General features: G+C 39.3%; 1 protein-coding gene across 34 annotated transcripts in view; it reads left to right on the top strand.

Annotated features, from left to right (window-relative positions):
- ABLIM1 (actin binding LIM protein 1) overlaps window positions 1-18,947 on the top strand; it is a 191,917-nt gene that overhangs the window by 93,738 nt on the left and 79,232 nt on the right. For all 34 annotated transcript variants that reach the window (XM_085582882.1, XM_085582875.1, XM_085582873.1 and 31 more), the window contains 2 exons: window positions 8,845-9,028; window positions 10,486-10,595. In XM_085582882.1, the coding sequence (XP_085439008.1) occupies window positions 8,845-9,028; window positions 10,486-10,595 (294 nt within the window). The remainder of the gene's footprint in view (window positions 1-8,844; window positions 9,029-10,485; window positions 10,596-18,947) is intronic.

The raw sequence follows: 18,947 nt of genomic DNA, 5'->3' as shown, positions 1-18,947 counted from the left end.
TTGCTTTGACTATTCTGTTGCAAGACTGGATTTACTAGTATACTTTTTTGTTTTTGTTCTTTCCTTCCCTAGAGGAATGCATAAACTTATTGTAGCTTCTGTTTATGAAGACATTTCCAACCTGATGACAGTTTAAGATGCTGTAATAATATTGACCTTATGTGTGCTTGCATGAAGATAACCAGGGAAGGGAGAGCTATAGAAATAATTCTTTCTGGGGGAAATGAAACTATAATTTGTACCATTAGCTTGTTAAGGAAATGGAGGAAAGTAAATCCAGTTTGAACTGAGAAAGGCCAGAGCTGAATGCTAGAGACTGTTCTCATGCTGTTCATTCAGTCTGTGCCTTATTACTTGGGTTTGTTGTCTGAGTGTTATCTTTTTAGAGTTCATTTGTCTTCACAGAGAGAAAGGAGAAGGTTCTGTGTGGGAGGTTGCTTCAAGTCCTGTTTTGAATCTTTTACCTGAGCTGCAGATTTTGTTTATTGTTAGCCTCTGTTATTTGAGTGAGTGAAGTTTTTGTTTAAGACATACAGTTATTTACTGACATGGCATGTTGTCTGACCATATGGTTTATACAAGTGGGACACAGCTGTTCAAGTGTGTGGTTTTTTTCCTTCGTAGTCTGATGGGTTTTTAATATGACATGACTGAGGTGGAGTTAAACCCCCTCAGTTTATGAGGTTGTTAGGCAGCAAAACCAACAGATACTGGGACCAGGATGTATCAGCTGCATCTCCAGGTGGCTTGGTTATCTTTTTCTCTTTTGTGTACTGAACTTTGCTCTTGAGGCTACAACTCACATCTGTAGCGTGAAAGACTTGAACAAGCTCATACTTGTCTGTTTTCATACCTGCTGAAAGTGTTTAAACTTTTACCCACAGACTTAGAAGATGTGGGAAAAATCCATTTCTTGATAAAGCTGTCACACAAGTCACAGAGTTTGTGTGATCCTGTTCTTTGCTCTGTATGAGATTCCTTTTTATTATTGCCATCCACGCTCTCAACTTGTTTTTACATCATACTGTTAAGTGTATTTGACATGCTTGTAGTCCTGCTTCCCTAGATTGTGTCAGAGGCTCTTGGGCACTCCATGACTGCTTGGCTTGCATGTCAGTGGTGGCTGTGGCCCTGCAGGAGCAGCAAAGTGACTTTCTTCTCCATGAGCATCAGCCAGCTCGGGCCGTGCTCGCGCATCCATAACGTGAGCAGAAATCACCCTCCCCAAAGCTTGGTGCTCTGTCCATCTCTGGAATCTTTCTAAGAACAGGGGAACTGCTTCCTGCCAAAGATGACAAGTAAAACCTCCCCTGACTGACCCCCATGATAAGATGGAGCTTGCTGGGACTCTGCCTTGGCGAGCCGTGTGTCCCAGCTGCTGTGCCTGTCTGCCTGCCAGGGCCGGCCGCTTCTATTTGTGGCTCCCGATAAGAGCTGATAGGAAAACAAAAAAAGCTGAAAATGGTGTGGCTGTCCCCAGGAAGGTGAGCTCTGCCATCCTTCTGATAGGCAAAGAATTTCAGGCAGGCAGCAGCTGACTGAGAGCTGGAGTTAACAGGGGAATGATGGAGAGAGGAGGGATAAGAGACATTTAGGAGTGCAGCTCCAGGAACACCATTCAGAGCAGTTCTTTGGCTGTTTCATAACAAAGTCCCTTGGCTTGCAAGGGAATTACACTGGTTTGTGTTACAAATGCAAATTTAATAGGAGTCTGCATTACCTCCAGGTGTAATAAATAAGCTTTAAAGTCTGTTTTAGCAGGAGTACACTTCTTACCATACCAAATTGTTAATCTTTACGAGGCAATGGAAACAGCAGGCTGAGAGGAGATAAGAGATAAGGAGGTTGAGCTGGAGACATCATTGGGTTTGTCTCAAATAAACATTACCATTAACAAGAATTAAGAAGTGGCTTATGAAGAAGTAAAAGTTTTTCTTGTAAGCATCTATGTACATTAATAACTTTTCTGGAAAAACTAAGACTACTCACTGCAATGCTGTTCTATATGTAAATGTGTGTGGGATCAGGCCCTAAATTACAATGTGCATGAGCAGAGATTTTAATATCTCAAATTGTGATCTGGTACAAATGATAATTTTCTACCATTGTCAGTTGATTACAGTTCACTTTACCCTATTGCATGTACTAGCAGAGGAAACTTGGAGGCTAGCAAAATTGCTATAATAAGGCTTTATTATTAAGCCTGTGATTCATCTTTTGGGTTAGAGGGAAAAGCTGGTTTCAGTACATTCTATTGCTTAACAGAAAAAGCTTTACACTTTCATAGTAACAATGTAAAAGTTTACATAGCTTGATTTTGGTACATAGAGAGATTGGTTGAATTATCTTAGCAAGATAGGGTAGTGTTTGTGGTAGGAGTGTTTCAAATATTAGAGTCATGATGTCAAATATGAATTTGAAAACTTAGACTTTTTATAGTAATGTAGACTTAACAAAAATTTAATCTCATAAATGAGCAATCCTGCCATAAGGATGTGGATAGCATCCTTAAGTTTTTCAGTCCTCACTATCACAGAATCATGGAATGGTTTGGGGTGGGTGGGACTTTAAAATCATACAGTTCCAGCCCCTCTGCCATGGGTTAGGTTGCCAAATCACTAGAGCAGGTTGCTCAAAGCCCTGTCCAGCCTGGCCTTGAACACTTCCAGGAATGGGATATCTGCAATTATGTGGAATAAAGGTCAGGTGAAAATGTTTCTCTGTGTATCAATGTTTCACATGCTGCAGTGATATCAAATATCAAAAGGCAATTACCTGCTAATAATCTTGCTAATTATAAGGCAAAGCTGAATCTTGGCATCCAGATAGCATTCCACAAACCCAGAGTATTCCACAGGGAAAAAAAAAATAAACTTCTATTAAAACATTTTTATAAACCAGCATAAAGCAGTTTCTTAATTATGGAATAAATGTGGTGATTTTCCTCTCTTCAGTTAGGTGTCTCTCAAGCTTAACTTGCAGAATCCTCTGTGGTATGTTTAGGTTCTAAGCACAGGTCTGAGTTTTTTATGAGACGACTTTTCAAGGCTACATCATCTGTAGTTCCGTGAGCCTGACAGGGAGGGGGGAGGCTTCCTCAGTTTAGATTTTGGGATGTTCTGTAATCCTTTGACTTTGAACTGGATCTTCCTCCCTTGAAGAACTGGGAAGAAGTCAGGGTCATGTAAGCAGACACTATATCAACAGGCTGGAATGTGTTTTAAATCATTAGTTCTTTGACCTTTGATCTGCCATCAGATTCCTTCAGTGGCAGCAGGAGGAGGCTGCAAACAGGCTGCTGGGTAGTGCTGTAAATAGTTCAGTGTCAGTGGATGGAAAGTTTAAATATTAGGCCATTCTTGTAGTAGACATCCAGGGCAGTGTTTGAAAAGATTTCTGCATTTTCACCAATTCTTCTGGAACAGAAACTGATGTGTGGATGTGATAACACACGTGTGGGTAGAACATACTTCTTCCTGAGCACCATGAAATTATATGAGGTCGCTTGAAACTCTGAATCACTGAACCAAGATCCAGGTAGAAATGGGAATCTGTTGTTTCTGGGAAGCTAACAGAGGTTAAAAATTCCCCCATGTCTGGGAATGGAATTCAAATGTGAATTCATGCATTCAGGTAGCTTGATGTGAAATCAAACCTCAGTTGCAGCTGTGAGACTAATTGCTATTTCTGCATTTACATATCTTAGCTGCTGTGTCTTGAAGACTGTTCTTCTTGCAGTGATGCCTACTGGCATTTCATTTCAGGTTCAGTTTCTTTCCATTCTGAAGTGGATCCTTACTTTTCTGTTGGGGTTAGAATACTATTAATGACAAGTGATTGATACCAATCTTGGTTTAAGTTGGGCTTGAGGTCTCTTGAGGGACCAAACGTTTGACAGGAAATGAAATTAATTGCACTACTTGGCTGATACTGATGAATGCTGACAGATGCCATGTCAGATTTTAAAAACCTACTGGATCCCTTTGGAAGTAGAGGAGCAGCAGGATGTTAACAGGTGCCTGATGAGGAGGGCAAAGCATCCTTACAAAAATACAGAAAGTTTCTTGGCTTTCTGGTCAGTGCCTCCTTCATTTGCCTGGCTTGGGTGAGGTTTAGGTTTGTTCTGTCCTTAAATTCCTGGTTTGCTTATTTAAAATCTTTTTAGAGAGTTGTTTCCTCTAGATAGTTACAGTCAAGCAATCCGAGGCTAAACTTTGACATTTTTCCCCTGATTGCCTTTTCTTCAAGGTTCATTTCCCACAGACCTGTAAATGACTTTGATCTCCATGTCGTGCTTAGTTTAATGTGAAAGGTGTTGCAAGTGGTTGAATGATTTCTGCCATTGTTTCCATCCTGGTGCACAAAGCACTGATATTTCAGTGGGGAAGCTGTCACATTGCTGTTTGCTTGCTGTTGAGCTCAGGTATGAGCTGCTGGCTGTTGGATTGCTAGAAAGACTGAAATTTGTGCAAGTCAGGTGCAGACAGGAACAACTCCCAGTGCAGCATTATTTGTGTCTCCAGTGCTGGAGGACTGAAGGCAAGGTCATGGCATTGATTAGGAAGCTGATCAAGTTAAAACTGAGCTAATCTGAGACTCAGAATTCACTTTTCAGTTGAGTGAATGCTTGCACTGAATGCCCAGGGGTTTCAATCAGGTGTCACACTGAAAGCTATTTGTGTCGCAGTGACAGCAGCACTCAGGAGTGGTGCAGGCAGGATGCTGGGATGGAGGGTCAGGGATTTTCATGGGAGGAGGAGAAAGGCCTGACTGGAGGCTAGAGGATGCTTCCCAAGGGGGATCTCAGACCAGTTTAGGAGAAGAAAGGAGAAATGCAATCTTGTCTTTTGCTCAGGAGGTGTTTTAGCTGCTAAACCTTTCTTCTACCAAGTTATCAAAGCAGATTTTAAGGTCTCCTGTACTTGTTCTATGTTCATGTGCTTTGACTTCCCAGTGCTGTTTCTGGTGTCAATCTGCTGAAATGAGAAGAGATTCCAGAATCACTGGGAATGCTGGACACAGTTCCAAATGGCTTCAATCAAAATGCATCTCCCATCAGTGTATGACGGAAAAAAATCTCCAGTGGCAGGAGTGTGACAATTGCTCACTGGGATCTCTGTTACAGCTTTTGCAAACTGCTGGATGCATTTCTTACTGGTGCTTTGCTATGTCTCTGCCAGGGTAGTGCTGCAGCACAGCTTCTGAGATCTACTGTTCCTATGTGCCTTTCTGATGATGCTTGGATGTATATTCATTTTTTAAATGAATAACACCAAGAAAAGTGTTGGTAAGAGGAGTAAAAGGCAGAAGAACACTTGGTTCATTTGAAATGCAGAAACTTTAAACTCTTAATAAGAACTTGAACCTTGCTTTCATCAATATGGGATTTGTTAAACTCTTACATTGAAAAAAAAAAAGAAACAGATTTTCCCTGTGTATTTTTTGGATGTAGGTGATAAACTGAAACATTTCCAAATTCCTTTCTACCTTCAAACAACAGATCCATTATGTCCTAAGAATAACTGTTGTATGACTATTTCCCTGCTTGAAAACAGCACCATTATTCCATGAAGCTGAAAAATACAAGAAAGAAATAAAACCCCAACAGGAAATTGAATTTGCACCTTATTTAATGCACAGTAACAAAGTAGATCATTAGAATTTTCTTAATGAATAGCATTCATGTCTGCAGACTGAGAGCCCAGATTCACAGATTCTCTTTGTGTGGTATTTTTTTCTTCTGTGCTGAAACAATTTTTACTTAACATCAACATGGAGTTCAACTCTCCCTGACTATAAGGCTATGGAAAGCCTAAATAATGCTCAGTAGGATCAAATCCTACTCTCGTTCTCTTTGGAAAACTCTGATCTCATTTTTATCATCACCATTAAAACTTGGAAGTGACTCACCTTAAGAATGGTCCAGGTCCCCGAATCTGCAGGCAGCTGGATGGCTCTTGGGCAGCTCAGATTTCCATGACAGACCCCACAGCTTTGGGAGCTGAAAGCAGCCCTGACAGTATCTCAACCTTTCTGTGCTCCAAGGATGCAAAACAGGAGCTCCAAAGTGTAGCTGAAGACAGAAAAATCTGGTGGGTGTGTGTTTTCCTTACAGTGGGAGGTAGAACTGTATTCCAGCTTATTCCATTCACAAGAGAGGCAGGATGGTTTGTTTGGAATATGAAATTCTTTGATATACAGACTCTGAGAGAAAGGCTGAGTTCCTCCGAGAGCTTTTGAAGATAATGGTTTCTTTTTTCATTTAAAGAAAAATGCTGGCCTTTTTTTTGTCTCTATGCTTGTGGTACCTTAGGGAACAGAAATGCTCCCTAGTGTCTCCTGTTCCAGGAAGAGGGTTTTGGTCATGTTAAGCAGAATTTCTCCCATCATACTCAGCAGGCAGGATCTTGGGGAAATGTTTTGGAAATGTTTTTCTTCTGTAGAACTATTTCTGTGTGATGGATGTTTACAGAATACATCTTGCTTTTTGCCTTCTCAAACACGATTTGTGCATCACTGTTGGCTCCACAAAGTAATTCTTTCAAAGTAATTTTTCCCATCAATATAGGAAAAGATAGTTTCATGTTTACAGTTAACTGCCATAATTTAGGTATAAATTTTTCTCTTATGACATGATATGTGTACCACAGCAGTTGCATAGATCACATCACCAGAATGAACTGTACATATGTAGAGTTCACAGCTGATTTCTCTTCACTGCCTCTGCTGCTTGAGGCATGAATAGTGTTGGGCATATGGTCTTTCTTTTTAATAAAAGAGAATCACAATTTGTCCTTTCTTTTTTGTAGTTTTTCTATAGGGGCCATAAATGTGTGTGCTAAGGAAGTATGTGTCAGCTTGAGGGGGTACATTGGCAGAGACAGGACTTCTGCACAGCTACAAAAAGCAGAAAAAAAAGAAGAAAAAAGAGCTGTTCAATCCCTTCCCTGTTACACACCACATTGTACATAGAGTGTGGGTACAACCATGTTTGTCCTTTCTGATTTGATCTCTGACTCGAAGTGAAAGCAGCCGGCTGGAATAGCATTTTTCCAGCCATGGATGTTAACAGCCTGGGTGACCCTTGTTTTTCCTGTGTAGCTTAAAGCTGTGATTAGTGATAGGAACACATGTGCTAAATTGACTGCAAAAATCCCTTGTAATGTGGGGTTGCCAGGGCTTGTTTCTGATTCTTGCAGATTGGTGTGTGCTTCCTGCTATGTCTGTGCCAGAGACTAATCTGCTGGGGGCTCACATCATGAGCACTTCTGCTTGGGCCTGAATTCATGGTCAGAACACAGACATTCTGAGTTACTTGCAGGATGAGTTAGGGATTGGGTAGAAAGAAGACTTCATAAGGAAAAGGGCAGGAGAAGGAGTTTTATTTTGATTAATAGCAATTGCTGTCTGTAAAAGACTTGTGAAATATTCAGCCCTCATTTTTGTCGATAGGGTTGAATCCCTGTGGGCATGCATCCATGCAATGGGGGCATGGTAAGGATGGTAAGGATCTGCCCAAAGTAACTTAGAGAAGCAAACCTATTGTAAGTAGGTTTTCCACTGGACCTCCAGTGGAAAACTGTGTTTTAGAGGTTACCTGTACATTCTGCCTAACAGGATATTTTACTGTTAATTTTAAAATAATATTTTAAACAAAATGGAGATCAGTAGAAGAAAAAGAAGGATTGAAAGTGGTTTTTTTTCTGGAGATTTGCCTAAAAAACCAGCTTGGAACCTTTTGCAGCATTTTTTAAACAGAGCCTTAACAGTTTTTTGTAATTCTCCTCAGTCACTGATAATTGAGTTTTGGCTGCTTGTGCTTAATGCCACCATGAAATGTAATTTGTTTGCACATGGAATATTATCACTGTCTATGCAGAAATGTGAAACCGGAAAAACGCTGGTACTGATACTGCATTCCTTCTAAGCTGCATTTTAGTACTGTTTATTGTTGTTCTATTAATTATTGTTATAGTAGCAGTCATTAGACCTCCAGGGCTGGGCAACAGACAAAGGAAATTTGCAATCCCTGCCCCAAATGCCTTGCAATTTTAATTTTCAAGGCAGGTAGCTAATAAGATACTAGCCCATTATAACAGCTCTGTGAATGAATGTTGGGTAGAGTATTGTGCTGGGGACTTGTGGCAGAAAGAGGAATTGAGCCCAGTCCCCTTGATAATCTTTCTGTATTTAATATTTTAATTTTTCAAGGACTGAGTAACTGCAAGGACCTAGTGTACTGCTTATTTTTTTCCTTAATACTCAGAATCTCTGATATTGAATATTTCTGGTATTTGATCCGAACATACTTGAATATTGTGAAGGGGGATGAGATGGCATTCCTTGCAGAGTTAAGTTAGACTGCTGTGAAGAGTGGTTTCTCTTACTGAATTACACAGATACAGCAATATACAGAGGAGCAGGAGTAGTGCCAGAAACCAAAGTGCCTGCAAGGAGCTGGGTATAAATTTTTGGTGATACAGGGGAACACTAAATAGGTAGTTTCAAGTTCTTTGTTCAATCCAAGCTAAAGGTACAGTGTGAAATTCAGTCTCCTATGGCACTTTCTCTTCATGAGGTGTGGCTGTTAGAGACAGGATTGCTTTCTGTCTCTGTGTTGACCAGAAATGCCAATGTAGGACTCTGAATATTTTCTCAGAGCAAAACAGGCACCTGTTTGTGATGTGTTCTGGTTTGAGCGAATAGGCATTTCACAGTGGAAAACCTGCCAAGTCACAGAAATCCTTGACTGGCTCTTCACCCTTTTACTGATGCAATTGAGCAGCTAACATCCTTAGTAGTGACATTTTTCTAATCTGCGTGGTTTGTTTTTTTTTCTTCCAGTGTGTGGCTGTGACCTGGCACAAGGAGGCTTTTTTATTAAGAATGGAGAATATCTCTGCACCTTGGACTACCAGCGCATGTACGGCACCCGCTGCAATGGCTGCGGGGAGTTTGTGGAAGGCGAAGTAGTGACAGCTCTGGGGAAAACTTACCATCCAAGCTGCTTTGCCTGTACTGTCTGCAAGTAAGTCATCTCTTCAGATAGCATGGCAGGAACCCTGTTCAAGGAAGACACAAGGAGAGGTATCACCATGAGACACGAGTCTCAAGAGAGATTTCTCTTGAGGATGCGTTTATTTTGTTATAAAAGATCTGCTGCAGATCTGACTTGAAAGATCTTGGAAATGCCACTCATTTATATGGAGGACGTGGCTTTTGTATGGCATGTAGTTCCCTGTTCTCAGAAAGTTACTCTCATGTCTGAAAGAATTAAGTGTCAGGCTTACACACTGAGATAATAGCCATGAATTGAGTTTAGGTCATCAGCCCAGCTTGGTGAGAGAGATGAAGTGAAATTCTGGATGCTACATTTGAGCTCTAAGGACAGACAAACAATCATGTAAGAGCTACTACTCTGGGACTACTGGGATTCCCTCTCTTCCCAAATACTTCTTCTTGTCCCCAGTAAGAAAACCAGTCTTCAGTTCTGCAGCAAGTGATAAGGAGTTAGCTAAGGCTCTGTGGATGGTAGTAAGGTGGCATTTTAAACTCCTATCTCTGATAAGTCATTGAAGTACTTTGTCCTTTAGTCTGGTACATTTTCCAAGCCCTTTTTTATTGAAAAAAATTTTGATTGTTTTCTGTTTTTGAATAGTGTGTGAATTTACTGCATTTTGGTAATCATATAATGTATACGTTGTAGTTTTATTTCCCAGGGACAATGTGAAATATGACATCAATTTTCTGTACATTGATTTGCATCAATCTTTTTATGTTGAATGAACAAAAGATGAGTCTTTGAAATATATTAATGAAAATCAGTTTTGCTGCTGATTTATTTTTGGCCCACTTAGAGATGGCAGTGGAAAGGAAACAACGCCTGAAACATTTTGTTTTGTTGAAATCAGCAGCAGATTTGCTAAGCAGTTTTTGAGTGAGGTGGGGGTTTGCACTCAGCAGTTAACACTCCTTATTAGAGATTTGGAGTTATTAAATGTTGTTCATCCTCTGATTTAGGCACCAAATAAGAGTTAACAGCAATGTCAACTTCTGCCTAACACACATTCTTAACATTTATGAGTGACTAGCTCCACATTCCTTCACCAACCTCAAGAACAGTTCTGATTCTTTGAGTTCTCTTCTGTAACATTTGCTATCCACAACATCACTCTGGGACCATCATAAATGTAGCTGTTGTGTCTTAGCAGATTTCACTGTCTCTACTATTCAGATAAAATATGTTTGATAATCTTTCTAAATGAAAATACAAGGCAGGTCTAACCTCTGCTCTGCTTGCATCCATGGATTGGATTTCTTCCAGTGCCTGGCTTTGCCAAGGCCACATTGCAGAAACTATTTGGCCTGAGTTTCTGTAAAATATTGATTGCGCTGGAGGAAGGCAGAAAACTCAAGGCATGGGGAGCAGAGGAAAATTTCTGGCATAACCTTTGTGAAAATACATTTTTCTCTTGAACTTTCCAGGCGTCCATTTCCACCAGGAGATCGAGTTACCTTTAATGGAAGGGACTGTCTCTGTCAGATGTGTGCTCAGCCGATGTCCTCCAGCCCAAGAGAACTCTCTGCCTCAAGCAGTAAGTTGCCATCTCATTCCTGAAGCCTCTCACTTTTCCAGGCTCGTCAGCATTTGATGGAATCTTTTGGTGTTTCTAGTTTTATTCACATTTAGAAAAGTGAGCTATCTCTGGGAATTTCTGTGCTGGTTTTTTTTTTTTGCTTTTCATTAAGTGTCTGTTACTACAGGTGGGAAGAGACACTTAGACATTTCAGTGTGAAAAAATTACTTTTTCCAAGTGACTGGATTTTTAAAAAGATTTTTTAAAATTTTGCTTTGATAGGCACCAGAAAAGTATCTAAGTGATAAAACCTGAGGTTTCAAAGTTGACAGATACTATTTCTTTAATGTATGATTGTGCAAGTTTAAGTATTCAAAAGAAGATGAAGTCAGAGGAAATTAATTTTCTTCTCCTATTTAAGAATTAAATGAAATTATACTTTAAAAGGAGTATCTCCAGGATTATGCTTCCAGTTGACTGATGCCACAATGATACTGTGATCAGAACCTCAGGAAACCATTATAAAAGACACAGGATGCAAATTAAAGGGAAAGATAGAGAAGACAGAAAGTTTGAGAGAGAAGTTAAATTGGCTTGCTGTTGGGTTTTAACACTTTTAAAAGGTAATTTGTAAATTACTGATATTAATCTCTGCCTCTGGTAGTTGTTTTTTTTTTAATCTTTGGGGGTTTCTTTCTCTGACTGCTGGATTGTACTCAGCACTCACCCAGTGTAATTTTGTAAGTCAAAATGGCTACAGCTTTCCTTGTGACACTGGGAGGTTTTCCTTCAGGGAGAAACTTTTCTCCTGGTACTTGACTTTGAGATCCTGGGATTATAAAGTGCTATGGAAAGACAAAGATGGAAAATGTTTGTGCTCTGTGGATGAGTCAAGTGAATCTCAGGATATCTGATTTGCCTAAGAACATGTAATCAAATCCTTAGACAAAGGGAAAATGAGAGACTTTTTTGTTATCGTGCCTCTCTGTCTGGGAAGTAATGCTTTTCCACCATAATTGTGTATTTGCAGCTGAAAATGCACAGGGCCTAATCAGTTAAAGAAGAATTTAGGAACCTGCAGAATGGCTTACAAGACTTAAAAGGCAACATAAAAATTTATGAAGGACTTGGGGCACCCAGAGAATGCTTCTGAGACAGAGGAATGATGTGGAAATTGATACCTAGGAGACACAATTGGCAAGCATAGTGACCTTGGACAGTACTGATACTATTTTTCTAATCATGCCAGAGCATAAAGGAATCTGGATCTGGCTCTCCAAAGGTGGCACACCTGTCCAGCAGTTGGCACTTGCCTCCAGGTGCCAGAATGCCCCTAGAAAAGGAAAGGTTAACCTTGTTTGGTACTTAGCAAGCCAAGAGCTGGATATTCACTTCCCCACAGCCATGGTCTCTGCTGGATTTGCTTCTTGGCTTCCACACTGAAGCCATAGGTAGCAAGGATTATAAAACAACATTTTGTGTGACTTGTGATGAAATTTATTGCGGTTTTTAATCATAATTGTGTCCTGCTGACAAACTGGTTTGCCAGGACACACAGCAAGAGAGCTCCTGCTCTCCACAGCTTACAGTGCACTGCTTTGAAATCTGTAGGCACCTGCCATGGTGTGTCTTGTTCTTTTATGGACAAAGACTTGCAGAAGTATGTAGAATTGAGTTTCAGGTTGTTTTAGTGCAAAATTCTGCAAAACAGACAAATGAAAATGAGAACAGTTTATGCTATAAGTTCAGAACTAATCAATTTTTAAAAAATCAATGAAGTATCCTCTGTCTTCAAAGATATTCCAGATGCTGCTTTAGTTTTGTGCAAAAGTTGGCTTAGATACAGAAAAGTATCGTGCTGGCACCAGAGTTAATTTTAATTAGTCTAAAGTATTTCAGGTTACTTCCAGGCTTCTCCTGCTGGCTAATACACACTTTTTTTTTTTTTTTTCAAATGCTTTGCTGTTTTTTGAAAGGATTTTTTAAAATACAAGTTCTTCTGGGAGAGTCTCTGATTCACACTGTGCATCTATTTTGTATCCTATATCACTGTCAGCTTCCTGTGATTACTTTCAAGTAGGTCACTAGAGGAGATTTTCCTTCAAACAAGGAAAGTTTGAGGGAATTCAGTAGACTGCAAATATATCAGGTTTGATTCTTTGTGTAATGTGAAAGGAAGCATTCTATCCTAGAATGCCTGCATTAATGCTGACATGCCATTTTGCAGTGTCTATTACTTCTCACAAATGAAAACTTACTGACAGCTTTGCTTGAATGATTTCAAGGAAAATCAAATGTGTCTGAATACAGGGGTTATCATTGAATAACATGAACCTGAATATTGTTACACTCTATTGTAGTGCACAGCAGTGAAAATCAGATGGGAGAATACAAAATAATTAATCTTTCTTTTTTTTTTTTTTTTTAGCATTAGTTTGGTCCATAGTACTTATTTACCTTTTTTTATATTAGTAATATATTTCTTTCACTGCATATGTGTTACTTGAAATTATAGCTATTTTATTGAAGAACCAATTCAGTGACTCCATATAGTGTAAATTTTTAAAAGTCTCCTTCAGTATTCCGATGCTGTAGAATAATCATCATTTGTAATTTAATCAATCCTATTCCTTGGCTACTGCTAGAAATACACAGTGCACTAACTTGGGGATCTTCATTCGGCAAAATAAAATTTCATTCGGAAATCTAGTAACAAATACCTGTAAAGCACTTTACAGACAAATGAAATGAGTGGTGTTTGGTTTTGTTATTGTATTGGTGTTATTTTGTTATTTTATTTCATATGACAGCTTGATAAATGGCATGTGAAGTGTAAAGCAAAGTGACTGGGACAGATGTAGAGCAGCAAAGAAACAGGGGACAAGTAGACAACACTGACTAAAAGTGAGGTGTTGCCTTGGATAGTTCAGGGTTTTCAAGATTCTGTCAAAGGCATGAAGGTTTTTTTCTTTGGAGCCCAAAAAAGGAGTAATGCAGTAATGTATCCCAGTAATTGCTATTTATGTTTTAAACAGTACCCAGGTTTTGTATTTGGTATCATGATTGCCTGGACTGTACTGCCTTTAGTTCTTTCTGCTCTCTGTTGTGTTCTGGCTGCATGGTAACACACTGTGTTTAAGGCCACGTTGTCTCTCCAGAAAACCAGTTGTGCAGGCACCTGTTATTTCTAAATTTTGGGCAAAACTGCAACTGTGCAGTTGCATAGTTGCATAAAATGCCTTCCATTAGGGCATTTCATCAGTGAATTCTCCCCAAGGCAGCTGTAAATGAACTGATGCAGGTTTTGAAAACAAAAGCCTCCGGTTTAGTCAGACCTTCATTTTTAAAAAGTACCACACTGGCTTCCATTTTTTCTTGAGTGCACCAGGGGTGTTGTGAGAAGTCCAGCTGAGAGCAGAGCAGCTGTACAGAGATCCCCCACTTGGGACAGGCACAGGAGCTGGTGCCAGCAGGCTGTGGAGCTCGAGCCAGCATTCTTCTGGCCCAGGCATCACCTTTGGGATCCAGAAGAGACTACAGGTCTTTGAGTATAGTTTAGTCTCTCTTCCTCAAACTGAGTTTTTTTTCCCTTGGGAAATTCACTATTTTCACAATAAAGCACTTCAGTAATAACAATGCTGTGTAATTTTCTACCTGAGGTTGAGCCCTTTCTCTTTTGGTTCCTTATGTGGGTGCTGGTCTAGAAGTTTTAGTTATCTCTGATTATCTTTTTTGCTGAAAGGTTGGATCATTTTTAGTGATGTACATGACCTAGCTAAGAAATTGCATTTCAAGTGAAAAGTGTGTTTTCTGGGACAAAAAAAAAGAAACTGAAGCATTACAATCACCTAACAGGAGTTTTCATTTTGAAAAACTCATCTTCCAAAATGCTGAGGAAGACTTTCACCATTGTTCCTTTTCGGTGAAAGAGATACTTGTGTCCCATGAATGGCAGTGGTGATGCAGTTTGGAAAGGAGCAGAAAGAAGATATTTCAACTTCCCTTTCTTTGTAAGAGTCTCTCCTGTGAGTTAAGAGTTTTCCAACTGACCCACAAAGTGTTCCATGTGCGTGAATAATCCTTGGTGCAGCTGCTCCCCAGCCAGCCGGCGTCCACGTGGAGATTTCACATCGTGTTTTGTGTTTGCCCTGGTCTGTTTTGCACATGATGTTCTGGCTCAAAGAATGTCAGCTTTTTGGGACAAATGCTTTCATGCCTGTCAGTGCAGAGTCTGCAGGCTTGGATTTGGCCTCACAACTGGGGATCTTTGCTCTGTTGTGATATATATAAGAAGCTTAATGCTTAATGAACCTGTGGGGAAAAGGTGTCTTTGCTAATTATTCAATAGCCTTATCTCTTTGAAAAAGATGCAGGCAGAAAAGTTGTCACTAAATAAATGAAACTTCCAACAAGGTCCTGGTAATACTGAAGTAAAGAAAAGCCAACATGCTGAAGGAGGAGGAGGTGGGAAGGAAGAAATAGGAGTTATCTTTTGCCTCACTGCCCAGAAAGTGGCAGGAAAGTGAGCTTGTACTTGAAACAACAAAGCATCAAAATGGAGAAGCAAATTTACTTTGCAGTCCTCCTTTAAAGGCTCTTTAATTCTTAATGCAGTCCTATAGTCAGGACATAACTCCTTTCATTAGATAAAAATATAAGTGATTGCTGCCAAAAGTAATGTCAGAGCTGATGTATAAGCGTCACAAACTTCTCCATTAGAAATTAGCTAAAATGAATGCAGAATTCCTTTTATTCATAGTTCTTGGGGAAAGTCTGCAGCTTGTATTTGTAACTGGCCACATTTGACTCATTTTTCATTATTTTGTTTTTTATAATTTTTTTCCTGGAGCTCTCTTGAAAACTCCTTCAATTCCATAGAGAATTTAAAAGTGCAGGGAAAGTTGGCTGACTGTTGCTAAGCAAGAGTTCTGCAATGATTTTAAAAGGTGTTGAGCAACATCCAGCACATGATTTTGAGCTTATTCTTAGGAAATATTCTCCCAATTTCACACTGTGTCAAAGCTACACAGGTACTTGGCACAGATGGAGATGGGCCTTGTGTGAGACACTGAGTTCACTTGTGTCAAGGAATATTCACCTGCAATCCCCATAACTTCAGTGAGGGCCCTGGGGAACTTAAGAGAGGCTCAACAGTTCTGGTTGTGAACATGCATTTTTAAATGTTATTTTTTTAAAAATTTTGAGCCCTAAGATTTAATATTTTTTGTGTGCTGTAACACAATTTTCTCATTTCATTCTTGGCTTGTCTGTTTACATAAGCAGAAGCACTCCCATATCTCTGTGACATTCAAGCCTGTGTTTAGCTACCGGAGATTCAGTTGAGGGTTTGGAGAACTTGACAGAAGGGGCACACATTGTCCCATATCTCTTTTCTTTTTCCCTGTTTAACATAGAATAAAAGCATACTGTGGACATCACTGTTGATTGATTTCAAACATTGATTTAATAATTGATTTTAATCAAGGTTTGTTCAATAACCCAGGAAATCTTGATTAAACTGACTGATTGTAACCTTGGATTACATTTAGATTTTTAATTATAAAATACTAATTGATAAACATGAGCGCACTTCATATCTGTACACGTCTACTTAAATTAATATAGCTCTGCATAAAGTCATCATATTATTTAACATCTGTATTTCCCCTTAACAACTGTTTTTGCTAATGAGTTGTCAAACCCTATTCAATGAAATTTTACTTAGAATGCATAAATTATCTGTAGATATTTTTTACTTTAAGAAATTTGCTAGGTACATGAAGATAGTAAATGCATTAAAATACATTTCAGCTTTGGAATTTATATTTTTCAAGAATCTGTAGCTTATAAAACCATTTACTTTGGATCACCATGACCTTAACATTTTGTAAGTGGCACATCTTGTATACCCTAATTTTGCTCATAAATAGGTAAAGGTAAGCAAGTTTTTTTACGTGTGTTTTCAGATCCCACTTTTAACTTTGATTTAATTAAAACTTTAAATTCAGATTTTAAATTAAATCCTTTATTTTTAACATGTCATTCTATTTAATTCTCCATTTCTTTAGACTGAATTTGAATCTGTAATAACCTTGCAGGGGAGCTCCATTTATGACTTAATACACCATACAGTGGGTCTAAAATTTTACCCCATCCCCCCCTTTTAAGAATAAAAGAAGCAAATCAATGTTCATGACATGATAATATTCCAAGAAATTATGCAAACCTAAGCACACTTCCTTTCTGGCAAAAGCCATTAGATTGTGCCTAAGAATATGCAATTCTTTCAATGACACTGGTAAATTTGTACGATTGTTTCAAGATTATTTATTCTTTTGAAGAATGCTTGCAGTTTTTGAAGCATTTTTGTAATTTGAATTACTTTCTAGGATTAATTTTATTTCACTTTATGTCCTCACTCAGAAAAATGGATAAATTACTCAAGTAGCCTCCATTTGCACATCTATTTCCTAGTTTTTAAGGACTGGTATTTTAATGCTGCTTGATAAATTGTGTTCAATCCTTCACTGGAGGTGTTGAAGCTTTGTTAGAAATGTACCTTCTGGGTGATAGAGATAGAGCAGCAACTCTATTTAAAATATAGTTGTGGCAGGGCAGGAAGTTTCTGATTTATGAGTTTTCTGTCAGAAAATTAGTTTCAAAAAAACCCAGCTATTCTTCAGGAAGATGTTTGCAGTCCAGTTTCCCCATTCCTTTTGCATGCTTTTGTGTTTCAGTAAATTGGAGAGTACTAAATATGTGTCATTTCTTATTTGCCTGTGTGTAACCCTATCTTGAACTTGGAAATCAAAACACGTTCGTGCCCTTAGGTTTTGCTGGAGGAGTGCTACTCCAAACTAATTCCAAAGGAAGTTCTGGGGGAGGTGCAAGGAATTCCTCAGTAAATGGGTGTTGGATGAGGAGGGATCACTAGCCTGGAGAACACAGCTATGGAGGAGATCCCCAGGGACAGGAGTATCTGGGAATTGTCATGTTCAGAAAGCCTGCCAGGTAGTAAGTCAGAAATCAGAGGTCACTTCAAAAGAATGTGAAAAGTGAATTAGCTGTTAGCTAGACCTTACTTTGCCATGTGTTATGCGGACATAAAAACCTTCCTAAAGATTGTCTTAAGTTTCATTCCTATTTTGGGGAGTTTGCACCTTGTTGGAATTGCTTGTTTTCCAAGAGTAACAGCTGAAAATTATCCAAAATAGTCTGCAAATGAAGAGACACAATGTGCTATCCATGAACTGGATATTAAACAATGAAGCTCTGAGATACTGGTGCATTTCCCTTGGGGTATTGTGAGTGGGAATTGTGGCTTTGAATTCAGCTGGGGCTACCTGAGTACTGAAATGTGGTAGAAGAAATATGGGATAAAAGACTGGCCTCAGCCTATATGTACCTGGCCCTGGTTTGTCCTTTAGAGTAATTTTACAGGTGGGGCTCTAGGGGTGCTGAGATGGGAAGAAACCGAAAAAATTTATTTTTCTTTTACAGGACAATTTAAAACTCTTCTCTTTCATTGTGTGCAGCATGTTTGCTCTTTCTTCCTCCTCCGTTTCATCCACCATCTTATTCTCACTTCAGGTACCTGTGTGAAAGATTGGGTTGAAGAAGGAACTGGGATTGATGTAGTGGAAAAAGGTTAACTTGGTGATAAGATTTTTTCAGGGACAGTTGGCTGCAGTAATGTGTCAGAAGGACATTTGGTTTGGTCTCCTTTGGGAATGAGGAGTAGAAAGATGTGGAAATAAGGAATTGTCTTTGTTAAACACTTCAATCAGTAGAGACCCAGCGGGGATGGGGAAGAGCATTCAACCTTCTGAATAATTTCAAAAGAAATCAGGTGATGAAACAGCAATTTACAGTAATCACAGAATAATCTAGGTTGGAAAAGATCCCTGAGATCATTGAGTCCAGCTTATGCCCCAAAACCACTGTGTCAACCAGACCATGGCACTGAGTGACACATCCAGGCTTTCCTTAAGCAGCTCCAGGGATGGTGACTCCAGCACCTCCTCAGGCAGTGCATTCCAGTGTCTAATCACACTTTCTCTGAGGGAATTATTCCTGATGTCCAACATAAACCTACCCTGCTGCAATTTAGATCATGAATAAAGATATTAAACAGGACTGGGCCCCATACTGGCCCCTGGGGGACAGCACTAGTGACTGGTCTAATGATACATCCAAGATGTACAACAACATGTTTCTTAAAAAGACAAGTCAGTGTTGGGCACTCAGATGGTTCAAGGGACTTGTGCTGCAAGCAAAGAATGCCTGTTCATGCCATTGGGATTTCTTTCCCTATTTAATCAACTAAAATAGTTTTATTTTGTCTAACTACTTGTTTTGAAAATATCAGTT

Source organism: Lonchura striata, chromosome 6 (genome assembly GCF_050655825.1).
Source record: "Lonchura striata isolate lonStrDom1 chromosome 6, ASM5065582v1, whole genome shotgun sequence".
Lineage (NCBI taxonomy): Eukaryota > Metazoa > Chordata > Aves > Passeriformes > Estrildidae > Lonchura > Lonchura striata.
Note: the sequence above shows the minus strand (reverse complement) of the source record. Positions and strands in the feature narration are given on the sequence as shown.